This window comes from Protomyctophum bolini (genome assembly GCF_963924005.1).
Source record: "Protomyctophum bolini genome assembly, chromosome: 4".
NCBI classification, from domain to species: domain Eukaryota; kingdom Metazoa; phylum Chordata; class Actinopteri; order Myctophiformes; family Myctophidae; genus Protomyctophum; species Protomyctophum bolini.
This window is the reverse complement of record NC_137865.1, coordinates 21,790,713-21,817,865: the sequence shown is the minus strand read 5'-3', so window position 1 is coordinate 21,817,865 and position 27,153 is coordinate 21,790,713. Positions and strand designations below refer to the sequence as shown.

The 27,153-nt window shown below is 41.1% G+C and overlaps 2 protein-coding genes across 3 annotated transcripts; both read left to right on the top strand.

Annotated features, from left to right (window-relative positions):
• Nucleotides 1-2,486: 2,486 nt before the first annotated feature.
• Nucleotides 2,487-9,774, top strand: spty2d1 (SPT2 chromatin protein domain containing 1). Its single transcript, XM_080761510.1, has 6 exons — nt 2,487-3,231; nt 4,423-4,543; nt 5,014-6,837; nt 8,334-8,499; nt 8,617-8,697; nt 9,059-9,774. The coding sequence occupies exons 1-6, from the start codon at nt 3,169-3,171 to the stop codon at nt 9,147-9,149; spliced, it is 2,346 nt and encodes a 781-aa protein (XP_080617636.1). The 5' UTR covers nt 2,487-3,168; the 3' UTR covers nt 9,150-9,774.
• Nucleotides 9,775-10,435: 661 nt separating this feature from the next.
• On the top strand, nt 10,436-26,800 carry uevld (UEV and lactate/malate dehyrogenase domains). Of its 2 annotated transcripts, none has more exons than XM_080761026.1 (12): nt 10,436-10,569; nt 13,113-13,197; nt 13,441-13,506; nt 15,317-15,480; nt 15,581-15,722; nt 15,878-15,972; nt 16,079-16,184; nt 21,616-21,786; nt 22,858-23,022; nt 24,783-24,876; nt 25,176-25,299; nt 25,635-26,800. In XM_080761026.1, the coding sequence occupies exons 1-12, from the start codon at nt 10,528-10,530 to the stop codon at nt 25,797-25,799; spliced, it is 1,419 nt and encodes a 472-aa protein (XP_080617152.1). In that variant the 5' UTR covers nt 10,436-10,527; the 3' UTR covers nt 25,800-26,800. The 2 variants fall into 2 exon arrangements, with proteins under 2 accessions (XP_080617152.1, XP_080617151.1); XM_080761025.1 differs by having other exon boundaries at nt 15,872-15,972.
• Nucleotides 26,801-27,153: the final 353 nt, after the last annotated feature.

Sequence of the window (27,153 nt, the reverse complement as noted above, 5' to 3'; positions counted from 1 at the left end):
TTTTGCTCGCCTGTGTCGCAACCAGATATCAGAACAGGTCAGCTCCATATATGCAGATCTAGGAAATGATCCAGTTGGACTATGATGATACCATTTATAGGTTTTCTTGTTCCTCCACCTTGGCCAAACTGGATCCACCATGCTGCACTGAGATTCATAACTAACTCACCTTTCAGAACACATCATTGTTCATTGTACGCTGCAGTTGGTTGATTCTCTCTGACCTCGCGCAGGGTGCATCATTGGTATTCTCATTTATAAAGCCATTCTTGGTGTGTTGCCCATTTCCTCCAAATTTAATTTGGTAAAAATGGGCTAAACCTCAGATCAAATGCCTGGCTATACGGTGTGTAGTAGACCTACCAGCCTTTAAATCTGAGGGGGGTAAAAAGTGTCTTACTTTCTTTGGCCTCGAAAGATTAATTGAGAAGTTTCAAAAGGATCATCTTAACTGTACAATCCAACACCTGCACATGTTCGGATGCGTACTAGCCCTCCTCGCATATGCCCATATATTTATATTTATTTGTTGTTGTTTTTTTCTTCTTTTGGTTCCAGTCCATAAATGTACTTGTGTATTCGTGTACAAATGTTCTTGTATACCCGGTTATTGTTAGTGTATTATTTTGGAGTAATGGATTTATTATTTGGCTGTTGACGTATACAAATGTAGCATTGAAAGTGTATTGTGTATTCTGCCGCTTGCTTGGCCAGTTCCCACTTGAAAAAGATACCCAGTCTCAATGTGTTTTTACTGGTTAAATAAATGTTAAATAAAAAATAAAAAAATTAATCCAGTCTTCTCCATGTACAGTATGGTTATCCAGGGTTAGATGTTGTGATCTTCATATATGGAGATGGCCATATATGGTGGCGTGATGTCACGAGGCGTGACCATATATGGAGGTGTGATGTTACAAGATGTGACCATGGAGGTGTGATGTCACGAGGCGTGACCATATTGAGGTGTGGGGTGCGGACAGGAGATGCCGGTTTTCATAGTAAATAGTTAAATATTAAAGTCCATAGCAGAGTTGTAGAATCAAATTATCAGACCTTACAGTTTACACACATCACATTACAGGTTTACAGTCAGTCAGGTGTGGGTGAAATTCGTTTTTTGTGCCAAATCTATGCTGCTTACACTTTAGCTCCGAAGTAACCTTGCCTCACCAGGCTTTCCACCTAGCTCCGAAGCGTTTACTTCAACACTTTTCAACCTATCTTCATATAATAGGTCCTCACTAATATAATCATGATAAAATAGCAAAATAGTACAATTTATTTCTACTCAGTCTGTGTCTCATAGGAGGGCTGTGGGCAGTTCAGAAACCCGTCCACCAGTGACATCATCGTTAGGCAGATTTCTTTTAAACAATATTTTTTACAAAAATGATTCGATTTTTATTATTGTGAGAACGATGGCTTCCATTTTTTTGCAACTTTTCAGGACTAAAAAGTAATAGAAACGGCAGGCCGTTTCTATTAGCTTGGATTCCCCATTGATGATGTCACTGGTGGACGGGTTTCTGAACTGCCCACAGCCCTCCTATGAGACACAGACTGAGTAGAAAAACATTGTGCCATATTATCATTATTATACCGAGGAGTGAGGATGAGGACCTATAATAAGATACGTTGAAAAGTTATGAAGTGGTCCTTTAAGCAGCATACCGGTAGATATTGAGGTTCCAAACGGAGCTGCTGAGAGAAGTCATTAATGTAAAGTCCACACCCACTGACCCACAACATGCAGAGGGAGTGCAACAAACCATGTACAACACAGATTCCGCACAAACAAGGGACTAAATTATTTTCGCTCCTATGCCACCAAAATGTGGAACGCCCTACCAACAGTCATTAAGACATGTGAATCCCTTGACTCCTTCAAAACCGCTCTCAAAGGGCACCTACGGATGGCTGCAATTCGAAACTGGCCCCTGTAAAATCTGAATCCCCCCACCGCCCCCCTCTTTTCCCCTATATGTATCTTTTCCCTTTTTTCTTCCTATATGATGAATTCCCGTTCTGTTCTTTAACTATATAGAAGTGTCTATTTGTATGTCTCTAAATGTTTTGATGAATTGAACAATGTGGACCCTGTTGTAAACAAGTGTAATGCTTAATTGGGTCGTCCACTCACAGTTAACAGTCTTTGTATTGAGTTTGTGCTTGAAATGTACTGTAATTCTGCAAACTGTTAATACATATTTCAATCAATCAATCCACAGACCACAGTAGTAATACATACAGTATCCACAGATTCCACACTCATGTTTGCCAGATAAAGCAAATTACAAGAAAGGTGGGGGAGGGGGTTTCAGGAGGTGTGTTGGAACTTGGAGGGGTGGAGGGGGTGAATATGAATGGAGTATGTCACTGCCTGCCTGCCTTGGGATGTTGTGGTTGGGGAAGCAACTGCAAGGGCCCTGCTGGGGAACACGGGGGGGGGGGACTACAGGTGTGAGTCGCGTTACCAGTACCACTTAATATACCAGGTTTAGGCATAGGCCAGCCGCCAGAAGACAAATGCGTGGTTGTGGTGCTAGGCTCTCTCGTAAAGTTGTAACGTACGTTTCTTCATAGCAGAATTACAGTACTATTATGTGTATTGATCTGATGCAGTCCTGATCCGCGAGATCCAGTCCGCAGGAGCGTTCCTACCAAATCTGTTGGATTCGAAATGTGGACCTTTAATTCCACAATCTGTTTCGCATCAGACAGTCAGTCACGATCAATTCCGTGTTGATTTCGCTCCGTTTGCGTTGCTATATATATATATTTTAGTGAGATCTAAGTACACACTACACAGCCCCGGGAGGATCTCGTCTGCATTTGTTGCTGTCTAACAGCAGTGCCAGTTGCTGTCGTAGCTAACATTCGCTTCTAGCTAACTTGGCTAGCGTTAGCATGGTGCTAGCAGCGAGTAACGGTATCTCTGCTTGTAGTTTAATTTGATCTCTCTGATCACATCATCCTGTGGTGGCCGGGGCCAACAACAGCACAATCGGCGTTTTATTCCTAACATTTGACGAGGGGTGGCCACTGTTCCCTGACCTAAAATCTAATCTAAAATAAAGTATTTAAAACTGAAGTGAACTACGTGGCCGGGCCAGCGTTAAGTCTGGCTCTCCTCCTGATCCAGCCAGCTGACCCCACCAAGCCATCATGGACTTCGAAAACATCCTGTCCATCGCCTCCCAGAACCAGGGGCTCGGTGAAGTGCAGACGGTGAGTTGAAAAGAAATGACAGAATAGAATGTGTTTGTTTTTACTACTTTATTTGACGATTATTCTACTGTTCCACACCGGCTAGCTAATCATGAGCGTAAGCATCGAGTGTGCTAGCTCAGCTAACGGCTAACTCGTCCCACTCCTGGCACTCCCTTCATGCCAGTAAACTAGTAAAGTAACAGCTGATCCTCCCAGGGTTGGCTGCTTGGCTTTAAAAAGGGGTTGCCAAGAACATGTGCGTGTGGAATCCTTTCACTGTTGGAGGTTGCATAACACAATGCTATTATGCTAGGCTACATTGAGATATGCATTGCATAAGTATAAAGCAGACTTCACTGTAAACGTTGTAGCCTAGTAGGCTACAGTGGTTCAGGTTCTCAACCTGTGGGCGGGGACGTAGCTCTGGTCGATAGTTTAACGGCAGCAATGGACCAGAGCTAGCGGGGACCCCAGATTATTTTTGGGGGGTTCCCCAATGACAGTGAAACGACTTTTAAGACCTTTTTAATACAAAAAACACACCCGTGTTAAGTGAGGGGCGCTCTTATCGTACATCATCAAGGCGTAAAATGGACACTGCCTATTTGGTCAGACACTACTATGACCATTCATTGTCATGGGAATTTAATGTTTGAGTAGGACAAAGTTTGTTAATGTACACTAAAAGCTGGATATAGGGCCCCTCCAAAAATAACCATTCCATTGGCATCAAAAGTAATGAACAAACTATTAAAAACTGCTCAAACATCGTCCAAAGCTAAAACCTCTTGACCCTTTGGTGTGGTTTGGGCTTTAGACTCACTAAATTAAGAAAGGACTCAATCATTTCACCCTCCAGGGATCCTGCAATGCAATGCTGTACTCGGGACTGTACTGTAATGTCGTTGAAGTAGGACTCATAAAATGTCCCTGGGACCCATCTAAAAGACCCATTACCCATTCTTTTGTGAAGTTTCCCAGCTGCATGGTGAAAAATAAGAAAAAATTGCTGAACTGCTAACTTTAAAGCTACATCATTATGAAAGTCGGGAAGTTAACCAAAAACTACTGGGAAATATGGTTAAGCTAGTAGTTTCGCTACTGTACAACACTGCATATAACCTACCGGTGTATATATATTATGGACAACGGGTATTTCAATGAATGGATTTACTAAACTATTTGTTTTTGTGTGTTTTTGTCAAACAGCAGCAGAAAAGGTACAGCTTACAAACTGGACCACCCAAAAAGGTCCCACAGGTGAAAGGTGTGACCTCTTCCGCTGTGCAAGCATTTCTAAAGAAACAAGAACTTCAAAGTAGAAAGAAAGGTAACCCACAACTAAAATCACTTCATTCAGCTCATCTCAAGAGTCACAAACGCATACAAAATATCATGGGGTGGTTACATTTTTATTTTAAACTTAAGGTAACTTCTCTAGCTTTCCATTTGTTAACAGAGGATTCAAACTTGGCCGGGCCCCTCTTGCTTGCATATAACAATCCATTCACACATGAGTTTGAATTACAATCTCTTTGAACACACCCCTGTGCTGTCATTGGCTGAAAGCTCGCAAAACATAACGCTCAAATAAGTCCCCTTCTACCAAAACAACAGAAAATACAGTGAGAGGGCAATGTGTTTCTGCAGGTAAAACGCCACCACACTAATAAACCTGATAAATGCAGGCATAGAGGGAAATGATGGATACAAAAAAATATATATTATTTTGTTATGTAAACACAGGTTAAAGTTGCATAATATGCCTTTAATGTAATTGAGTTGGTACTTTTATTTCAGAAATAGAAAAGAAGAAAGCAAAGGAGGAACTTACAGCCAAGAGGGTCGAGTTGAAGTCTGACCGTAAGGCACGTGCAATGGCTTCTAGAACTAAGGACAATTTCCATGGGTACAACGGCATCCCTGTGGTAGAAGAGCCCAAGAAGAGGAGATCAAAAGGCGATAAGAATGAGGATATGCCCATGAGTAGGCAAGATAATGATTATTACGATGAGGATGATGAAGACAACTATGAGTACGAGAAGTCAGATTCTGAGCCCGAACCCGAGCCAGTGAGGCCAAGCAAAGCCTCCAGTAGTAGTGGTTATAGCAAGAGCAAGCCCATTTCCAAGAAACCAGCTGGTCCACCCCCATCCTTTGCGGAACTGCTCAAGCTAGCAGAGAAGAAGCAGTTTGAGCCAGTTGAAATAAAAACGAAGCTGGTCAAGGCCGACGAAAGACTCCGCACAGCTGATGAGATAAGGGAGATGGAGTTGGAGCGCAGAGTCAAGGGGCTGCCAGTTATGAAACGGAGGGACTCAAGGCCAGAGAGAGAGAGAGATAGGGAAACCAAGTTCCAGTCTAGTTCAAGCTCATTTAGAAAAGGCACTTTAGAGAAGGAGCAGAGAAATGTGAAGTCTCAAAAGGGCTCATTGGAAAAGCCCACTTTGCCCGTTGGGTCAGGGAATAGACCAAAGCCAACGTTTTCAAGTGATCGAGGCCATAGTTCTGCTAAGCCCTCCCATAGTGACAGACCCAAACCCTCTCATAGTGACAGAGACAGACAGAAACCCTCTCCTAGTGACAGAGACAGACAGAAACCCTCTTCTAGTGATAGAGACCGTCAGAAACCCTCTTCTAGTGATGGAGACCGTCAGAAACCGTATCCTAGTGACCGAGACAGACCAAAACCTTCTCCTAGTGATAGAGACCGACAGAAACCCTCTCCTAGTGACAGAGACAGACCGAAGACCTCCCATAGTGATAAAGATAGACCCAAGTCAGGCATGTCTAATTCTTCAGGTGCCTTAAGCAGTAAAGTCCCTTCTAAGGGAGCAAGTTCTCAGGTTCCAAACAAACATTCAGATCCCAGGCCCTCATCCGGCCACAAGTCCAGCACCACAAGTGACCTTAATGCAAAGAAGGGACCATCATCGTTACCTCAGGGAAGGCCCGGAGGTGTGCGGCCACCTGGAACATCTTCGATGGGCCAAAGACCTCAGCAGGGGGGCTCCGGACAACCAAGACCCAGTCAGGGAATCACATTAAAGGGAGGATCCACAGGCGGAGGCCAAAAGCCTGGAAAGGGAGAACCATCAAGGCCTGGAGGTAGCTCTGTGGTGAAATCGGGCAATAATGGACAGGTGAGACCGGCGAATAATGGACAGGTGAGACCGGCAAATAATGGACAGTTGAGACCGGGCAATAATGGACAGATGAGACCTGGCAATAATGGACAGATGAGACCGGCAAATAATGGACAGATGAGACCTGGCAATGATGGACAGATGAGAGCGTCGAGTGGCACCTCAAAACAAGGGAGCCAACCTCAGGCAAGACCTGCAGGTGCACCCAGGCCTGGTGGGAATAGCCTCCAAGGAGGAGCCATCAGGCCCCCGGGGAGTGGACCTAGTCGCCCAGGAAGTGGGGCACCTGGGAGGCCAGCTGGCATGATGGGGTCTGGACCAGGGAGACCCAAATGCACTGTGGTGTCTGAGACCATCTCAACGAGGGACTTCAGTGGATCAAGACCGGGTGTTCCCCCTCGGCCCGGCATGCCACAGAGGCCTGGCATGGCCCCTAAGCCAGGAATGCAGCCCAGACCTATGATGAGACCACCACCAGGTAAGACCCAGAGACGCATTAACGGCCCAAGGCTAGTAGGTTTATGTATTCAAGTATCTCACTGCTACACAACCTTCATTTTACATTTTAAGTGGAACTGAATACATCATTTCAGCTGAGATGGTTATCTGAGATGGTGTGAGATGTCATTGTAGTCGGTGATTCTATATCTGTGGAATTGCTTGTTACATTATTTATCTTGGAAAAGGTGATTACACCAGTAGTGTTGTGTGCCAGAACGATCGTGTGTGAATACTGAGCCAGCAGCGCTCAACAGCCTTTGTCACCACTCTTGGGTCAGTTCCATGGAATGGCTGGACCAAGCTCTGTGTTCAGATAAACATAGAGTTTCAGTATGTTCATCCTGCCCATAATGTAAAAATCACACCCGTGTGAACTGAGTGGTGCAACTCTCCTCTCTCCCCATCCTCTCCTCTCTCTCCCCCCCTCTTCTCTTCTCTCTCTCTCTCTCTCTCTCTCTCTCTATCTCTATCTAGCAGGCAACAGTGCAGCACTAATACTACCTCTCTCTCTCTGTTTCTGGCACAACAATGCCCCTACTGGTGCTCATTAACGTCACATGAACAACACATAGGTGAACACGGACATTGCTGTTCCTTGGAGTGGTTGCACCACTCAAAAATGAAATGCACAACATATATTTGCTTTTCCTTGCCCCATAAACAAATTACATACTCCCCCTAAATTGTTTCTGTTCAAACATTCTCAGTTGCACTGAGAGATTACCGAACCAAACTGTTTAGCATCACAGTTTGGTTCGGTAATCTCTCAGTCTCAGTGCAACTGAGGTCCAAATTGTTCAGATTGGTGCAGACTGCAGGCAAGATCATAGGGGTAAGACAACTCCCCTCTCTGCAGTCTATTTATGAGCAGGCTACATTAAAACGGGCTCAAAATTGTCAGTGATGTTACCCATGTTAGGCCTGACGTCGAAATAAGAAACGTTCGCTCTGAAAGAATATATATTCAAGATTTGTGCCACGTTTTTACGATTTTTCAAAAATAGCTGACTTACAAGCTTGTAGCGTGCCACTCGGTGGCACACTATGAGCTTGTTGATCTGCTATTTTTCAATAGCTAAAGTATAACATAATGCTTTGTTAAAACACCAAAAGGGGTTCCCGTCCAGAATGGGTTAAATGGTGAGTTTGTACTTCTGCCCTCTGGGAGAAGATACAAAGAACCAAAGTGGAAGTACAGTACATCAGATTTTAAAAATCGTTTGTACCACCAGCATCAACTAAGAACGAGGCTCTGAAACAGCAGTAACTGTGTGAGGCTAGATTATCCACATCATGTGTATAATGTTGTGTCTCCCTCTGTAAGGTATTTTTGTCATGGATGTTTTATGTGTAGCTGTATCTGGGGTGAAAGCCCAAGACAAATTTCCCTTGTGGATAATAAAGTTTACCTTGACCGTGAGGTAACAAATTAGGTTAATTGCACCTGCTGAAAGTCTTTTATGTTTCTCCCAGGAACAAGGCTCCCACCTATCACCTCTGCATACAAGAGGCAGATGGAGGATGAAGAAGAAGAAGAGGAATATGACTCGGAGATGGAAGATTTCATTGATGAAGCAGACGATGATCAGAACGAAATTTCTAGACACATCAAGGAGATCTTTGGCTATGATCGGAGCAGGTACACAAATCCACAGTATTGCTGTGACACACTTAATTTACATGATAAATAATATGTAGATTACAGATCAACCATAACTCATACAAATCATTGGCTGTGTCATGCTCTTTACCACAGATACAAGGCGGATGAGAGTGACTATGCACTGAAATTCATGGAGAGCAGCTGGAGAGACCAACAGAAAGAAGAGGCCAGAAGGTAATGCTCTTTTATTACATTATTATTATTTTGCTTTGCAGGAGCATAATGGTCTGCACTAACCTTTTATATTGTTATATCTTCTGTCCATGTCTGTGGTTTCAGAGACGGGTTCAAATGAAAATAACTTATTATAGAAATGATAACTATAAATAAATATATGTGCAGTCCACACCGATAACAATAATAGTGAACAATGTCATTGGATCACTTTCAGAAGGATTTGACGAATGTTGACAAACGTTATCGTTCATCGGTGAGGAATAAAGGGCCATGGCGTCTACCTGTGGATACATTGTGGATCACATGACATGTTCTGCTTCTGATTCTTTGTTTGCGCCCCTATGTCTTCCGAATTTAGCCTGAAGATGGCCGTGAACGAAGATTTGGAGGAGGAGAAGCGAGAGTTGGACGAGATGAAGAGGGCAGCCAAGAGGAGAAAAATCTGTTAGCCATAAAATGAATAGAGAAAAACTCTGGAGTCTCAAGGCGGGTGCCAATTTACCTGCTTGGAAGGCCAACCACTGTGTCCACTTTAGTGCATCTTTAGTTTGCTTTATGCTTCTCTCAGATTACATTTGGTTAACAAGGAGGATGTCCAGTACCTGAAAGTGGATTTGAGAAGAGTTAATGGCAAAAAATAAAACAACCATCTGCATCTGACTTTCATCATTCTATGAGAATGTGCAGGATACAATTATCATGTTTTCTCATGTTATGCTATTTATTTCCCTCTGTTAAATGTAATTAAGGTTTGCAAAGTTCAAGCCACAAAGTGGAACTACACTACTCAAGGCAGAAATATTTGTATACAAAATTGTAATGACCACAAAAAAAGGAGTTTACAATGTGCCATTTTGTGAACCAAAGCATTTCATATATTTCAAAACTCATGCAAAACAGGATGGCGTCACTCTTTTTATTTTTTAAACCATTTCATGTTTCAATTCATGCAAACAGGATCGCATCAATCTTATTTTTATTTTTTAATTTAATGATGGATAATATAATGATGAAAAAATCATGACCATATAATGTGTTGTAATATATTTTTCCCTTTAAAAGGTTTTGACAGAACTGAATGGCTAATGGCTGTTATTTACTTGTGGTCCTTTTCCTATTGGTCAAAGTGTGACAAGTCTATTTTTAGGTACAATCAAATTGAAATTAATCTGTTCAACACAGAAATAAGTGATTTGATGAATGGAAAGCAAACATGTCACAATAAATGTTGTGGATCATGCATGTGTATCTTTACTTCAGTGAATATAGTAATGTAACTCGGGTTCCTAAACTTTTCCATGCCAAGGACCCTCAATTATCCAATTACCCCCCCTCCCAATGCGCACTGTCTTAAATAAATAATAGGTAAAATAACTGATCAATACGCTCATCCATGTGATCCAACTTTGACCAAATTACACAACAAAAACCAGCCCGCTACGTTGAAATTGGTCAAACTTGACACCATCTTGTAAATTTAAATAGTTAATTTAATAGTTATTTTATTAATTTTGATATTGATGTATTTTGTATTCATGCTTTTGTTATATCTTAATTTCTCTGCCCACTCCGTTCCCGCCCCCTGGCGCCCACTACTTTTAAAACATGGTAGCAACGAGCATACTATGAGCATGATCTTTGGCATGACTATGATCTCTGGATTTGTCCCCCCGGCTTGCCGTATCTTGTGGTTGTGAACTTGTGAGGGACGCGCCCCTTTGTCAACAAAGTTTGCGGAAGTTATGTTATTGTGTTGTGTGCTTCTGTCAGTGTCAGTTAGTCAACCCAAGGAGGAGAGAGACCATATTCATCGTATTAGTTTTATAGATGGACCTGGGTTCGGAGACCACAAAGAAGATACTGTCAAAGGTTTGTTATTTATTTAAGAGCTATATTTGAAATGACAACTACAGTTAAAATAGTTGTTGGCTGGTTAGTAGTTCATTGCGAACGCAATGAGCACTAACTATGAGACCTAGCAGTTCTGTCTGTCTGTCTGTTTACTTGTGGTAAACGCCTCTATGTTCAAACGTCTAACTGGTTGGACCAGCCTGTCAATATAGGCTAGCTGTCATTCAGGTTTCACGAAGACATACATAGGACTAAAACAGAATGGGTATTGTATGGGTACCTTACGATGGGTACACAATTATTGCCGTGGGCTAAAAACTTCAACTTTTTAGCCTTGATACAAATCATATTAGATATGACCGATGACCGTCTTGATCCAAGGCATCATCAATATCATGAATGATGAATGTCGATTTTACAATATTATTCCTGATATAAAACATTCCTAGGTGAAAGTGAAGGCGTTGCTTACTGTGGAACTGCTGATCTCGAGCAAGGCAGGATTGAATGCCAATTTAGCTTGCTTGTAGATCTGCTATTTTGAATAGCCAACATGAAGTGGTTAAGATGCTATGTTGACTACTTTTGCTGGGAACACAATACAACTTCTGGGAGTAACTATTGATAGCTCACCTTGGTCTAAATAAAAACAATAAATTCAAAATGGGAAGATGAATCAGTATGACTAGGAAGTGTTCTGCTTTCATCACTCCTAATCATTATTTGGTTCTGTACAGAAATTATCGGTTTTTGGTGATTGATTTAAATTTTTATTTCACAGTATGTAGAATGGTAGCTCTGGTCCATAGCCCTAATGCTAATTCTGTCCTGCATTAAGGGCAGAATTAGCATTAGGGCTATGGACCAGATTAGTAGAATGGGTACATTTCAAACGAAAGTAAGTCCATACAAAAACTTCTCCTTTTGTGGACTAAACCATGATAAAGCATTAAGACTTGTTTACACTTCTATAAAAACAGGAAATCATCATATAAAGAAAGTAAAAAAAAAAAAGGGGGAAAGGGGGTGGTTAAAGCTTCTAATCTAATGCTACTGCGGAAAAAGTTACAGTAGTCAGTAGAGGAGCAGCTTCTGCTAACATAGTAGCCTACCTAATTTTCTTAAACTCACTGTTATGGATTTTATTTGTTTGGGAGCAGAGCATTCCAGAGTGCTAATGGTAAATGGAGCATTTATATAGCGCCTTTATCCAAGGCGCTTTACATAGATTGTGCATTACATTCACCCATTCACACACACACATTCATACACCAATGGCGACGGAAACCATGCAAGGCACCAACCAGCACATCAGGAGCAATTAGGGGTTCAGTGTCTTGCTCAAGGACATTTCGACACTAACTCTGGGGGAGCTAGCCCAGGTTCGAACTGGCAACCTTGCGGCTTCCATGCAGCCACTCTACCCCTGAGCCACTGCCGCCCCTATAACCGACCTATAACAAATGTGTAACTTGCCAAGCATTTAATTGTTTGTGTATTTGTTTAATTTAGATTTGATTTTAAAATGTCTTATAATAATAATAATTATTATTATTACCAGTATAACTATTTTAGTTGTATGTTCAGGACCCCAGGAACACTAGAGGTGTCTCTAATGGGGAAAATCATGTCTACAAAATAAGTATTAATTACTTATTACACTGCACAGTACACACTATAGCAATTATTACAAAATATAGAGCTACTATATTTTGTAATAATTGCTATAGTGTGTAGTGTGTTTGTTCAGTAACAGGGGTCTCTGTCTCTCAGTCTCCAGCTCTTTAGTATTTAAAGAAAATAAAAAATAAAAATAAAAACAGGAGTCGACTGGGATACCAATAGAACTAATAATAGGTGGAATTGCAAGTGATGAAACAAAGACATGAGCAGACAAAATTGGAACTGGAACATTATCAATTTGATAAACTAGAGCGTTGCCCATTTGGGCACTGGCCTACTTGGAAATGCATGCTCCACCACAGTTATGTCTGTGTCCCTTTTATGCCCATTAGCCCATATATGGAGTTCTTTATCAGGCATGCCCAAATATGGAGTCTATGCAGATGTCAGAACATAATTGTGATGTCAGAACAGGCCAGCTCCATATATGGATATAATTTGGGCCCTGTCCAGAGCCTAGGCAGGGTTCCTGTCCAGAACCTCTAGAGACGGTCCATATCGAGAAAGGTTCTCGAGTTACGTGCATTACAGACGTACACACAGACAGAGACGTGGTGCATTTATAGATAGATGGGTTCTATCTATTCTATTCTCCTGAAATTGGCAACACACCTGAAAATGTATTAAAGAGCTGGAGAGACAGGGAGACTCCTGCTACTTAAACACTATAGCATAGGGTGAATAAATATTACACGCCATTTGTAAAGTCCCTGAGTTACAAATTGGTAAAAAATGAGTTTACTGTGTAAAGCAAGGTTTTGTTTTGACATACAGAATGGTCAGGATTGACAATATTTATGAATGTTATTGAACGATCACTCATCTCAAAAGTTTATATATTGCTTATTCCCCCCCACCCCATACTTTTGTGATATCAGTACAAATTCCATGATGTTGCCATTGAGGAGCTGAAGAAGATCCATCGGATATACCCTGGGATGAAACCAGTGACAGGCACTTATAGTAAGGCTTCTTCAATAAATATATAATACATGAAAACTACTTTGTTGCTAGTGATTTAAATCAGGGTTTAATATTACTATTTGTTTACACCTAGGTTAACCGTTTTCACAGAACAGGTCAAAGTATGTTCTCTACGCAGTAAAACCTTCAGTGTTCATTTATGGGTCCATTTGGTTCCATAAAAAGAACATTCCAAACTTAAGGTTTCTCTGAGACCTAATTTACAATCATTGCCCATTTCAGCTTTCAGTGACAGCACTCAAAAGGATCTTCTGAAGTTGATTGGTAACATCCCTGTCCAGTATGAAGGTATGAATGCACTGTCCACACATGACAGGTAACCAAACCAGCAATTAGTCACTAATCTATAACTCAATATGAACCAGGAAGGAATCACCATTATTCAATATACCAACCAGGAATCTGTCACTACTCACTATTTTTCAATATACCAACTGAGGAATCTGTCACTACTCACTATTATTCAATATACCAACCAGGAATCTGTCACTCACTATTATTCAATATACCAACGAGGAATCTGTCACTCACTATTATTCAATATACCAACGAGGAATCTGTCACTCACTATTTTTCAATATACCAACTGAGGAATCTGTCACTACTCACTATTATTCAATATACCAACCAGGAATCTGTCACTCACTATTATTCAATATACCAACGAGGAATCTGCACTACTCACTATTATTCAATATTCCAACGAGGAATCTGTCACTACTCACTGTTTTTCAATATTCCAACGAGGAATCTGTCACTACTCACTATTATTAAATTTACCAACGAGGAATAGTCACCACTATTACTATTCAATACACCAACCTAGCCTGGATTTCAGCCTGATTTGCTGCGTTCCGTGGATTTGTAAATGCCACCTATTTACAAATCCACGGAACTAGGCGAATCAGGCTGGAACCCAGGCTAACACCAATTTTATGAATTCAGTAGAGCGTACACATTCATCAGCTTCTTTTATAGTTTGACAGTTTTGTCTGTTTAATGTGGGATTTTTTGTTCCATCACTTCTTTATTCTTTATGAGTTCTCTCTCCTGATTGGATGAAATTTGGACCCTGACCTGAAAATGTATTTTCTGTTTTCTAAAGAGCTGGAAAGATGGGGGAGACCGCCGTTACTGAACAAACATTATAGCATGATTGCTATGGGAATAAAAAGTCTTCAATGGACGGTGCTACATTGAGGGGAAAGAAAAGAGGGGTGTGCATTCGAATTCAGACAATGCAATGAAACTTTGGAAACAATGGTCTTATAAGATTTCTTCTAATCTTCTACTCATTGATTCTTCAGCTTGTCCAGAATGCCGCCGCTCGCCTCCTCCCCAACACAAATAGGCGGGACCATATCACCCCAGTCCTCGCCTCCCTCCACTGGCTCCCTGTCCGCTTCAGAATTGATTTTAAGATTTTAGTGTTTGTTTTTAAAGCCCAAAATGACCTGTCCCCTCCATATTTAGCTGAATTGATCACTCCCTATGTCCCAACAAGAGCCCTGAGATCGGCCAATCAGTCTCTCCTGATTGTGCCTGACACACAATTCAAGACCAGAGGAGATGGCGCGTTCGCCGTGGCCGGTCCCAACCTCTGGAACGCCCTGCCGCTCCACGTTCGCTCTGCTCGGTCGTTGACGGTTTTTAAATCCCTATTAAAGACTCATTTTTACTCTGTCGCCTTTTTTTTTTCCAGACAGGACAGGAAAAACAAAACAAACAAACAAAAACAGACAGCTCAGGCATGTTGTGGAACAAAGGACACAATTATACACTTATACCAAAAAGGAATAAAGTGCAAAAATAATAACAAATATGGACACGCTTTTAATTCAATTTAATTAAGTCTACCCATGTACGATGTTCCCATGTATTGCCCATTGTATTTTACATTTTGCTCTCTTACACATTGAAATATTGCTATATTTTATCCCCTTCTTTCTGTTTGCCTGTGTATGTAATGTGAAGCACATTGGTTCGACCTTGGTCGGTGTAAATGTGCTATATAAATAAAGTTTGATTTGATTTGATTGATTCAAAGTGATCAGTATTAAGCAGCAAGCCCTTACTGTATTTTCATTATCATGAACAGGCCGCTCCTACAACCTTCCCATTCAGCTGTGGTTAATGGACTCATTCCCCTTCACGCCTCCCATATGCCTGCTGAGACCCACTGCCAACATGGTCATCAGGGAGGGCCGGCACGTCGACGCACGAGGACGGCTATACCTGCCCGAGCTACACAACTGGGACCATGTAAGACCGTGTGTTCATCAGTGTGGTGTTTTTGTAAGGAGTCTGGCAGCATTGTATTCTTTTCACTGGGTTTGTCTGTCTCTCACATCCCTGTTGACAGCCTAAGTCATCTGTGGTTGGTCTCCTAGCTGAGATGATCTCCAAGTTTGAGGAGGATCCACCTCTGTCCTCAAAGACGACTGTAGACACCAAAGATCCCCATGAGCTGCTGGCCTTTGTGTCGAACCTCCAGATCAACCAAGGTCAGCCGTACAGTAAAACCATCTGTGTTTATCAGTTTAACTGTTGAGTTAAACTGACACTAAGGATTTGGCTGCGTGATGATTAAAAATTTTTAAACATATCAAAAAAACAAAAACAAAGCTACCTATGATCACTAATCTAATGGCAGTTGCAGGTGGTGTTCGACATCATGATCAGCCAATCAACAAAGTGTCAGTTATTGGAGGAGGAGACTTAGGAATGGCGGCAGTTTTGAGCATTTTGGCCAAGGTAAATCTTGGCACCTGGTTTGTATTGTGACTCAAGTGTTTAATCTACAGTAAGACGCTGAAATACGTAACATTCAACTTTCTTCTTTCACGTTGTCTGATACTAGGGTAAAGTGGATAAACTTGTTTTCATCGACGTAGCAGAGAGTTCGACCAAAGGTGGCAGCATGGATCTGGAGATTTTCAAGTTGCCCAAGGTTGAGGTATCCAAAGGTACAGTTAAGTATCAATTATTTCAGACTGACGCCACCCATGTGCTCCACCTGGAGTATCAGCTTCTTCCCTCACACAGAGGCTTGAGTCCCCTTGTGTGTAAGCTGAACTGCTTTAAGCACCTTTTTGTTCCCCTGCCCACCAAGGACCTAAATGACAAGCTATCCAGACTTCCAGAGCCAAACTCTGTAATGCTGCTTGTATTTTAACTGTACACAATACAGTATCAACAGCATCTACTGTATGTGTCTATTACAAAAAGTGCTATTATCCTTTCTGTTGCAGTGGTGGCCATTTTGTGGTGCCACAAATAGAAAAGCAATTCATTTACGGTATCCTATAGAGAGGGTTATTGCGACAGCAGGTCGCATTTACCTTTACATTTCCGTCACCCCACGCCTCCATATATGGTCATGCCTTGTGCATCACGTGACATCCTCAGGGGAAATTAAGGCCCGGCCCTACCTGGGCCTTCATCAAACCCTGTACACTGAGTCAAGACACTGCCCCGCTGCCATCCTTGGATTCCATATATGGAGCTAACCTGTTCTGACATTCCATGTATTGATCTGACCTCATCAAACCCTGTACACTCAAGACACACTCCATATATGGCCTTTAAAAATCTGCAATCAGACTTTCATTTAATTCAACAGGCCCTGACTAATCTCAAACTTTCTTTAAATTCTGGAAAAACAAAGTAGGCCTACATGGTCTTCTCCAGAAAACGTAATGCCAATCAAAGTAGGAATATCATAACCATATAAGTATCTAGGCATTTGGATAGACGACAAACTATCCTTTAAAACCCACATCTATGAACTTATCACTAAACTAAAACCAAAATTAGCATTTTTCTATAGAAATAAAGCGGATTTATAACCGGAGATGGGTTTCTCACTCATCACTGTAGGCTTTATGAGAAGGTTGGTTGGTTGGCCATCATTGGCTATGGGACAAGAACAGCATTGCACTGTTTTTATCTATAAGGCCTTACTCAAGAAATTGCCTAACTATCTTTGCAGCCTCCTTTTTTTATTTTTATTATTTTTAACATAGCCTATGTTTATTGATTTTCTTTACAGTACAAAGAAGTCATTTCAAAACAATTGACATATATCCCCCCCCCCATGGCAGCACAAATACAAACTAAATCTTACCAGGAAATATTTTGACAACAATAAAAACAGAACAAAAAATCCTGATATTAATTCTGAACTGGGTAAGACTGCCTTTCAATACTATGCCCCCCACACATGGAATTGTCTACAATCAGTCTTAAAACTGAAGAACTTGATTTCACTTGATCGATTTAAAAGTATTGTATGGAATAATTTGACATATAGCTGTACTTGTTCAATCTGGATTGTTTATTTTTCTTGTTACTTGCGCAAGCAGAGCGCGCAAGTAATCATTTCGCTTGGTCTCTTCGAAGTGAAGCCAAGTTTTCTTCAACCGTAAGTCTGTGCCTGGTTTGCTGGGACTAGTTACAAGTTACAAGTTACAACATTACGTCATATACACACCATGTACTCTGGTCCCGGTTCTCAACGATGACGTAATGTTGTAACTGGTCCCAGCAAACCAGGCACAGATTTACGGTTGAAAAAAACTTGGCTTCACTTTTTGGAACCAAGTAACCACAGTATACTGCTAATCAAATTACAACTACATACTCTGTATGTAGTTGTAATGTGATTTGTAATTTGTAAATCTGTGCCTGGTCTGCTGGGACCAGACTACACAGATGACCATATTATCTCTTACGTCATCACTGAGAGCTAGTCATACATATACACACCATGTACTCTGGTCCCAGTTCTCAACGATGACGTAATGTTGTAACTGGTCCCAGCAAACCAGGCACAGACTTACGGTTGAAAAAAACTTGGCTTCACTTTTTGGAACCAAGTAACCACAGTATACTGCTAATCAAATTACAACTACATACTCTGTATGTAGTTGTAATGTGATTTGTAATTTGTAAATCTGTGCCTGGTCTGCTGGGACCAGACTACACAGATGACCATATCTCTTACGTCATCACTGAGAGCTAGTCATACATATACACACCGTGTACTCTGGTCCCAGCTCTCAACGATGACGTAATGTGGTATCTGGTGGGACCAGATTACACAGATGACCATTTCTCTTACGTCATCACTGAGAGCTAGTCATACATATACACACCATGTACTCTGGTCCCAGCTTTCAACGATGACGTAATGTGGTAACTGGTCCCAGCAAACCAGGCACAGACTTACCGTTGAAAAAGACTTGGCTGTCACTTTTTGGAACCAAGTAACCACAGTATACTGCTAATCAAATTACAACTACATACTCTGTATGAGAGCCCACGGTAATACACACCATGTACTCTGGTCCCAGCTCTCAACGATGACGTAATGTGGTATCTGGTTAACAAATCCAACTACAGATTTCGGAAGTATTTTAGATCATGTATATTTCAACAAATTTGAAAGTATTATTACAGAAATTGAAGTTAGAGACACATATTACTCTGATCATGATTTAGTATTAATATCACTATAGTACAAAATGAAATACATTTAAAACAATTGACAATTTACAATAAGTAATAAAATAATTATACTGTATAATATATTTTAATTCAGTTTATATACCTTTTTTTTTCATCACATATCAATGATTCATTTTTCTGTAAAAAAGTAGTTGGGTAGCAAATAGTTACACGTAATGATTATACATTTCAAACGTTCCTTCACAGAGATACTGAGATGTGATAGTTTCCAGCGGTCGAAAGTACTTGCGCGCTCTGCTTGCGCACTAGTAGGCCATTTATGGCCTACTAGTGTGCAACAAGCAAGTATGCACTCGGCAGAGTGCAGTTCTAGTAATGTATTTGTGTTTGAATTGTATGTTACGTATGTACTGTGTAATCAGGGCGTCATTGTAAAATAGAGCTTGATCTCAATTGACTTCCCTGAATAAACTAGAACTGCACTCTGTCGAGTGCATACTTGCTTGTTGCACACTACTAGGCCATAAATGGCCTACTAGTGCGCAAGCAGAGCACGCAAGTACTTTCGACCGCTACAAACCGCTACAAACTGTCAAATCTCAGTTTCTGTCATTTGTAAGTTGATTAGCGGTATACTGTGGTTACTTTGCGCCCTATGCACCGTCCCAGCCTTTTCGATGCGTATGCACCGTCCCAGCAATGACTAATGACTAGACATACGTATACATATACTATATAGAGTATGTGGTTGTAATTTGATTAGCAGTATACTGTGGTTACTTTGTGCCAAAAAGTGACAGCTGTCAACCATTGTTTTGGGTATGCAAGAAAAACAGCAAATCTGTGCCTGGTTTGCTGGGACCAGATTACACAGATGACCATTTTTCTTACGTCATCATTGAGAGCTAGTCATACATATACACACCACGTACTCTGGTCCCAGCAGTTCAGGCACAATTTGCTATTTTATTTGCAAATTGTGATGATGTAAGACATACGTATACATATACTATATAGAGTATGTAGTTGTAATTTGATTAGCAGTATACTGTGGTTACTTTGTGCCAAAAAGTGACAGCCGTCAACCATTGTTTTGGGTATGCAAGAAAAGCAGCAAATCTGTGCCTGGTTTGCTGGGACCAGATTACACAGATGACCATTTTTCTTACGTCATCATTGAGAGTTAGTCATACATATACACACCACGTACTCTGGTATACATACTTATACATATACATATACTATATAGAGTATGTAGTTGTAATTTGATTAGCAGTATACTGTGGTTACTTTGTGCCAAAAAGTGACAGCCGTCAACCATTTTTTTGGGTATGCAAGAAAAACAGCAAATCTGTGCCTGGTTTGCTGGGACCGGATTACACAGATGACCATTTTTCTTACGTCATCATTGAGAGCTAGTCATACATATACACACCACGTACTCTGGTCCCAGCAGTTCAGGCACAATTTGCTATTTTATTTGCAAATTGTGATGACGTAAGACATACGTATACATATACATATACTATATAGAGTATGTAGTTGTAATTTGATTAGCAGTATACTGTGGTTACTTTGTGCCAAAAAGTGACAGCCGTCAACCATTCCTTTGGGTATGCAAGAAAAACAGCAAATCTGTGCCTGGTTTGCTGGGACCAGATTACACAGATGACCATTTTTCTTACGTCATCATTGAGAGCTGGGACCAGAGTACGTGGTGTGTATATGTATGACTAGCTCTCAATGATGACGTAAGAAAAATGGTCATCTGTGTAATCTGGTCCCAGCAAACCAGGCACAGATTTGCTGTTTTTCTTGCATACCCAGAAAAGTGGTTGACGGCTGTCACGTTGAAGAGACCGGGCGAAATTATTACTTGCGCGCTCTGCTTGCGCAAGTAATAAAGGTGAAAGATGAAAATACAGAATTCATTCCATGTTGATCTGACCCCCCATGCCAAAGCGCCAGCACTCACCCAGCAGTCTGCCGTCACCCAGGCGGATGCATGCACCAGACCTCGCCCTCAGGGCATCTTACTGGTTAAATATAGTATACTGTATATCTGCTGTCGGCCAGAAACCTGTCCTGCTATGTCCAAAATATTAACTTTTCAGAAAATTAAATAAACAATATTTTTAGAACAACACAATACTCTCATTGAAGTTGGTACTGTGTGTCTTTATACATTGTCAAATACTTGAATGTGTCTGTACTTATTATCATCACTTTACCCAAATCCAGCTCAAGTGGAATTAGGTTTTTGACCAATAATGTGAAGATAGGTTGTTTTTCCATCTGACTTTGTCATTCTAATCAGTGATCTACAAAGTTGGAGTTAGTTGGTTTGACTGACAGTTTGAGGATCCAATGGAGTTAGGAGGTTTAGTCAGAAGCGCTTACGAAATACTTTTCATTGGTTCAGTATTTTTAAAACCCACACAAATAAACAGTAAAGGGTGTTCAATAGCACTGATATATATATATATATGACAAATTTCCTTCGCCGCAGGGGGTACTGCGCCCTGGGTGCGTTTTCGCATTTTCTATTAACTAATAAATTCATTATTAATTTATAATTTGTTAAATTGGAAAAAGGGCGGTGTTTCTGACAGACACATTCAGACAGACATTGACTGAATCATAGTATGATGATGATGATTATATATATATATATATATATATATTAATTTTTATTATTATTATTATCTTTTTTTAACTGTGGCACCACAAAATGGCCACCACTGCTATGTCTTATTCCTAATTCATCACAGAGCCAAACTATAGTAGTCTTGTGTCTTTTCCTTGTCCGAAACCACAACTAAAACATATGGGATATTCTTATACACTGTATGGAGATTTGTTTGTTATTTTAGTCAAATTCCCATATAATGTATATGGCTAAAGACTGTTATGTATGTTATATTCTAGATCTGTCTGCCTCGGCGGGTTCGAGGGTAGTGGTGGTGACGGCCAACGCGTGGAGCAATAAGCAGTCCTATGTGAGCGTGGTCCAGACTAATGTAGACATGTTCCGTAGAATTATCCCCTGGTTGACGAGACTCAACCCCAACGCCATGCTGCTTATCGCCTCACAGCCAGGTCAGAACACAACACAATACAGCTGCAACAGGTCATCGCAGTAATCGATTTGGAAAAAACTATCGATTATCAACATAAAATAATGCTGAATTGTCTATTCGTTGATGATATATTTTTAATATAAAACAAACCTGCAGTTCTCAATTATTGGATTGAGAGAGTAATTGCTAGTACAATCTAAGGAAATAATAAGGTACAGTATCTGCAGCCCTAACTCTGGTCCATAGCTCTAATGCGTGCATTAGAGCTATGTTACTCTCAACGTCCGCCGCTCGCATGAATGCAGACCAGCCTCTACTCTTTAGTGTAAATAAAAAGAACGTTTTTGCTACTCACCAAAACAAAGGCGGGTTGTGTCAATAGAAAGACTACTTTCCTAAGTGGAAGCACTCTGAGCCCCCCACCACACGTATAAACTGTACTTTTTGGGCAAAAAGGGATTTTGTTTCCACCGGAAAAAAAACATTTTTAGTTACTCCGCTGCGCCCTCTACTGATATTGCCCAGAGAACTGCCTCATAGAGGATATTTTTCCTCCGGTGAAAAAAAATCCCTTTTTGGCCAAAAAGTACCGTTTATACGTGTGGTGGGGGGCTCAGAGTGCGTCCACTAAGGAAAGTAGTCTTTAGAATGACACAACCCGCCTTTGTTTTGGTGAGTAGCAAAAACGTTCTTTTTATTTTCGCCAAAGAGGAGAGGCTGGTCTGATTTCGATTTGAGATTTAAAATTGAAAGTCCCATAGCCTTGTACTGCGCATGGCAGAATCGTAGAAGCAGTAGAAGGTTATGAATCAGAGCTACTGCAGCCCTAGATTCCTAGAACACAATACAACACACAGACACTGATTTCACACATACCCACTGTCCCTGTCTCTCACTCCTCTATCTCTTTATGCTTGTTTTCTCTCTATTCCGTGCATACATGTTGTCCACTATCGCATATTATACAATGAATGCACAGTCCGCACGCACTCACTCACTCACTCACTGAGTGAGTGAGTACTCACTCACTCACAGTCTCTCTCTCTCCTCTCATCATACCCACTGTGTTGTTGTCTCTTTGTGGTTCCAGTGGATGTAATGAGCCATGTAGCCTGGAGACAGAGTGGGCTGCCCCCGTCCCAGGTGTTCGGTGCAGGGTGTAATCTGGATTCAGAGCGCCTCTGTCACGTTCTGGACATTAACCTGAACACACACAAACAGGCCTGGGTCATAGGAGAGCTGTCTGATAACAAAGGTGAGGGCAATGAGGGTAATCCCATGCCACTGCATTTTAGGGCTGGGAGATATGATTCAAATTAATTTCAAGATTAGTTAAACCCTTTGCCTCGACTACAATTAATGCTTGTTGATCGGCTGTTTTAGTTATTTTTGCATGCCACTAATGTACAATGCAGTACAATACAGGGATAATTGGTTAATCTGACTAATCAATTGGGACAATTATAAAAATTCTAATTATTTTTTGGCGGAGGGTGTGTAGAGCCCAGGATCACAGTAGATGATTGGCACAGGGGTGAAAAATGGGTTACAAAATCGTGGGATAAAAAAAACAAAAAACTGTCTATTCATTGATAAGGAAAGCTTATCAACTATTACATCATTTTCTTTAGTGAATACAAATGTATTTTGTCCAATCTCCTTGCTCTTCTATTGAGACATTTAGGTCACATTCATACCTGAGAGCTTTGCTGCGATTAAAACGAATCCTGCTGCACATTTTCAGAAAGTGCACTTCGTTTGGCAGGTGTGAAGGCTCATTCGAATCGTAATGCGTATCAAAGAACCGCATTATACTCCGAGCAAAAACGGGAGTTTCGCTTCGCTTCCAATCGCACTTGATTACGATTCGGTGCAGGTGTGAATGCAATCCGCAGTAAATAAAGGAAATGAAGCAAACAATGTGGCGGGTGAGGAGCTGAACACAGTTGGAGACGGAGAAGGCATATTTTACGCAGCGCAAAGATGTCCCGTTACCGTGGATAGACGTGGTCGAATCAGGAGACTGAAGCCCTGATCGAAATGAGGACGAGTACATTAATCAATTGCTTAAGAAAACACATAAACACTGCAGTGCAGTGTAATAGTATTATAGCCTACAGAATATTCTGTCTGTCTGTGCCGTAAACATGGAGTGCTGTCACTGTGTGGGGACTGGGGAGCAGGGACTTTCATCTCGATAAACTTGTAAACATTTTGCGCTGCTGTCTGTTATATCAGTGCGCTCAGGCTCAGCGCTGTGCCTCCATGCCCAAAAGTGCGTGGCTGCATCCTGCATGTGTATAGTGAGAGAGCGAGAGAGGGGGGGAGGTCCAGTCCCAGACGGCACGACACATGCACGTTATGAGTATAATTTTTAATATCACCATAGATTTCACTGTGTAGGCTAGTTTATGAATGGAACACATTGATAAAGGTCCCCCCTGTTGCGTTTCCAATTGCTGCGGATGACAGTTTGAAGGCAAACTGCAGCAAATGAAATATGCAAGAATCCCAAAATCTCCGCCCATACGCATGAGTCTACCGAAGTATTAGGTGGGAATGTGACCTTAGATCCTTTGACACAATCTTATTTCTGGTTTGACACACATTCTGACATTTTTCTTTTTTGTGGCTTTCGCCTTTATTTTATATTTTTGATAGAGGGATAGATAGGCTGACAGGGAGGGGTGACACGCAGTAAAGGCCGTCGGCACACTGCCAGACTGGGCTACCAGCCAGTGTGCCTGGACCGCCTAGCCACGGCCCAGGCCACACAAATTCTGACTTGAAGGTCAAAATTATAATTTTTGACAGATCACTAAAGGTCTTTCTTTACAAAAGGACAACCCATCTAATTGTATATGTTATTGTATGGTTTTATTCTGTATTACACACGGATGACAATTTGTTCTGCTTTCTCCAAATAGTCATAGTCCATTGTTTCCGTTCTAAGAGGCCTCATGACTGCCATGACTCATGTGGTTGCACTGTTCTGCTTATTTATTTGTGTTCAAGTTGCTGTGATGAGTAGCATTGGGATTGGGCTGAGTTCCAGCCAGCATCCAGAGATCGCTCCAGCCTCCAGCATATCCAAGCCACTGTTAGACAGGTAAAGACGACAAATAGTGACTTGAATCCTTTGATGGAAGGATTTCTTTGTTTCCAAATATTTACAGATCACTTCGAGGTCCGTGAGTTATTGGTCAGTTTTATTCACTTAAACATAATATACATAAGAGGTTGAAAGAGGTTGAAATGCTATAATAATTAGACTCCATGTTGTAATTGTGTAATTGGTTACTTTGCATAGACCCTTAGTACACAAAAGCATCCATACACTAGAGAGGGGGAGCTCAACTTGTTGACATATGGTGGGTTGACTTAAATACAGTATATCCTTTACTATAGGGGGATGGAAATGACGAAGAGTCGAGGTCAGCGCTCATGGTCTGTAGGTCTGTCCATTGCTGATATCGTCTGCAGTCTACTGACAGATAGCAGGAAGGCCCATTCGGTATCCACACTGGCTCAGGTAAAACACTCATCACCGATGATCACCAGAATGGTGAGCTACAATATGAGTTCTTTAGGGTTGTCTTAACAACTGTTTAAGTGCCAGGGACGACAAGACGTCTTATTATTATTATTATTATAATATTTTATTTAATTCTTAATTAATTAATTTTTATTTTTTCATCCATATTTTGAAAATTCCTCTAATCTGGTGTACAGGTGATGACATGCACATTACATGCATAATAGAATTCCAAATTCTTTCTTTCTTTATAATGGGCACTCAGAGCCTAAACTGGTGACCACCAGGTGGAGCTAACTTGATGTATGTTTTTTTGTGTGTGTGCGCTCCAGGGCTGGGGTGGCATCGGTGCAGAGGTGTTCCTCAGCATACCCTGCATCCTGGGAGCCAATGGCTCCACGCGTCTCGCCGGCGTGTCTCTGGGAGCTGAAGAAGACTCCAAGCTGAGGGACAGTGTCACCTCGCTCTCAAACACCATGGCTCAGCTCAAAATATGATCACACTCCGTACATCCCAACCAGTGGTTCTCAAACCGTGTAATGTCAAGCTTGGTTTGGATTAACCCAAGACCTGAGGCCGATTCTACAAATGCCTTCTATATCGGTAGTTCTCAATGGTAAAATCTAAAATGACACAAATGCTTTCCCGGTATTAATGGGTTAAGGCCACAAACGTGTACAATTACGTGTGTTATTTTGTCCATTTATTAAAGGCTTGCAAGGGTCCATTTGATTCCTCAATAATCAATCATTTAGCTGGGGTGGGGACCCCCCCTCCAGGACCCGTGGGTTACTGGACACCATTTTGAGAACCACTGATGTGAGCTTACCAACGTAATGCAGTTTTAAGTTCTCTCCTGAACTAGGACTTGAAGCCGATCTGTAAGGTCACAATGCATCCAATCTCAACACATTGTGATCTTATCGATCAGCTATTTTCGGCATTAGTCGAAATGTAACAAACACAGCCTTATGTTTGCTGAAGTTCAATCTTAATCTACGGGAGCACATAGCATAGCACGGGACTATGTCACTGTGACTTGGTAGCTTTGCACATAATGATGACATTGTACATGTTGGATCAGAATCCCTCCCAATTTAGATTAACTATTAACTAAGTTAATTAAGTTTGTTCATATTGCTAAAATATAAAATATGAAAACGAATTAATCTTGACATTTTTGCCAATGCTTCTTTGGGTTTAATGTACACTGTAGTAGTAATGCTATACAGTGCACAGTGCACTATACTACTATGATTGTTTTTTGTTTTGTTTTGTTTTTAAGATATTGAGACATATATTGTAGGCCTATTGTTGGTGTACAGCTTAACTTGAATTGCCTTATCTAACTGCTTAGTGCCATTTACTCGTACACTACTGTATGTCATTAAGTACCTTCATATTTAAATTGTGTTTGCCATCGTATACTGTAAACCTTTTTTGTGGAAGTGCAATAAATACCCAACAGAAGAAATGGAACACGTTTTTTTTATAAAACTCAAATGGTTGCATACAGAATGATCAGTCTGAGGCCTAGACCAGTGATTCTCAACTGGTGGGCCATGAGGATACTGTAGAGGTGGAGGAAATTGCAGAAATTGCGGAAATGGTAATTGCGGAAATTGCGGAAATGGTAATTGCGGAATTGCGGAAATTGCGAAAATGTAAATTTCCGAAATTGCGAAAATGTAAATTGCGGAAATTGCGGAAATGGAAATTGCGGAAATTGCGGAATTTGCTAATGTTTCTCAACCTCCGCAAAACTCAATTTTTCCGGTAAATACAACACATTGAGCAGGGCACTGCAGGGAGTTGAACCCCGTTCCGGTAAACCAGAAGTACGACACCAGT

Bases quoted from the DNA above. Each gene is read 5' to 3' on its own strand.
- spty2d1 (XM_080761510.1), top strand. From the start codon at position 3,169: ATGGACTTCGAAAACATCCTGTCCATCGCCTCCCAGAACCAGGGGCTC. The intron at 4,544-5,013 runs GTAACCCACAAC...CTTTTATTTCAG, and splicing joins ACTTCAAAGTAGAAAGAAAG to AAATAGAAAAGAAGAAAGCA. The intron at 8,500-8,616 runs GTACACAAATCC...TCTTTACCACAG, and splicing joins TTTGGCTATGATCGGAGCAG to ATACAAGGCGGATGAGAGTG.
- uevld (XM_080761025.1), top strand. From the start codon at position 10,528: ATGGACCTGGGTTCGGAGACCACAAAGAAGATACTGTCAAAG. The intron at 15,481-15,580 runs GTAAGACCGTGT...CCCTGTTGACAG, and splicing joins AGCTACACAACTGGGACCAT to CCTAAGTCATCTGTGGTTGG. The intron at 23,023-24,782 runs GTGAGGGCAATG...TTTGTGTTCAAG, and splicing joins AGAGCTGTCTGATAACAAAG to TTGCTGTGATGAGTAGCATT.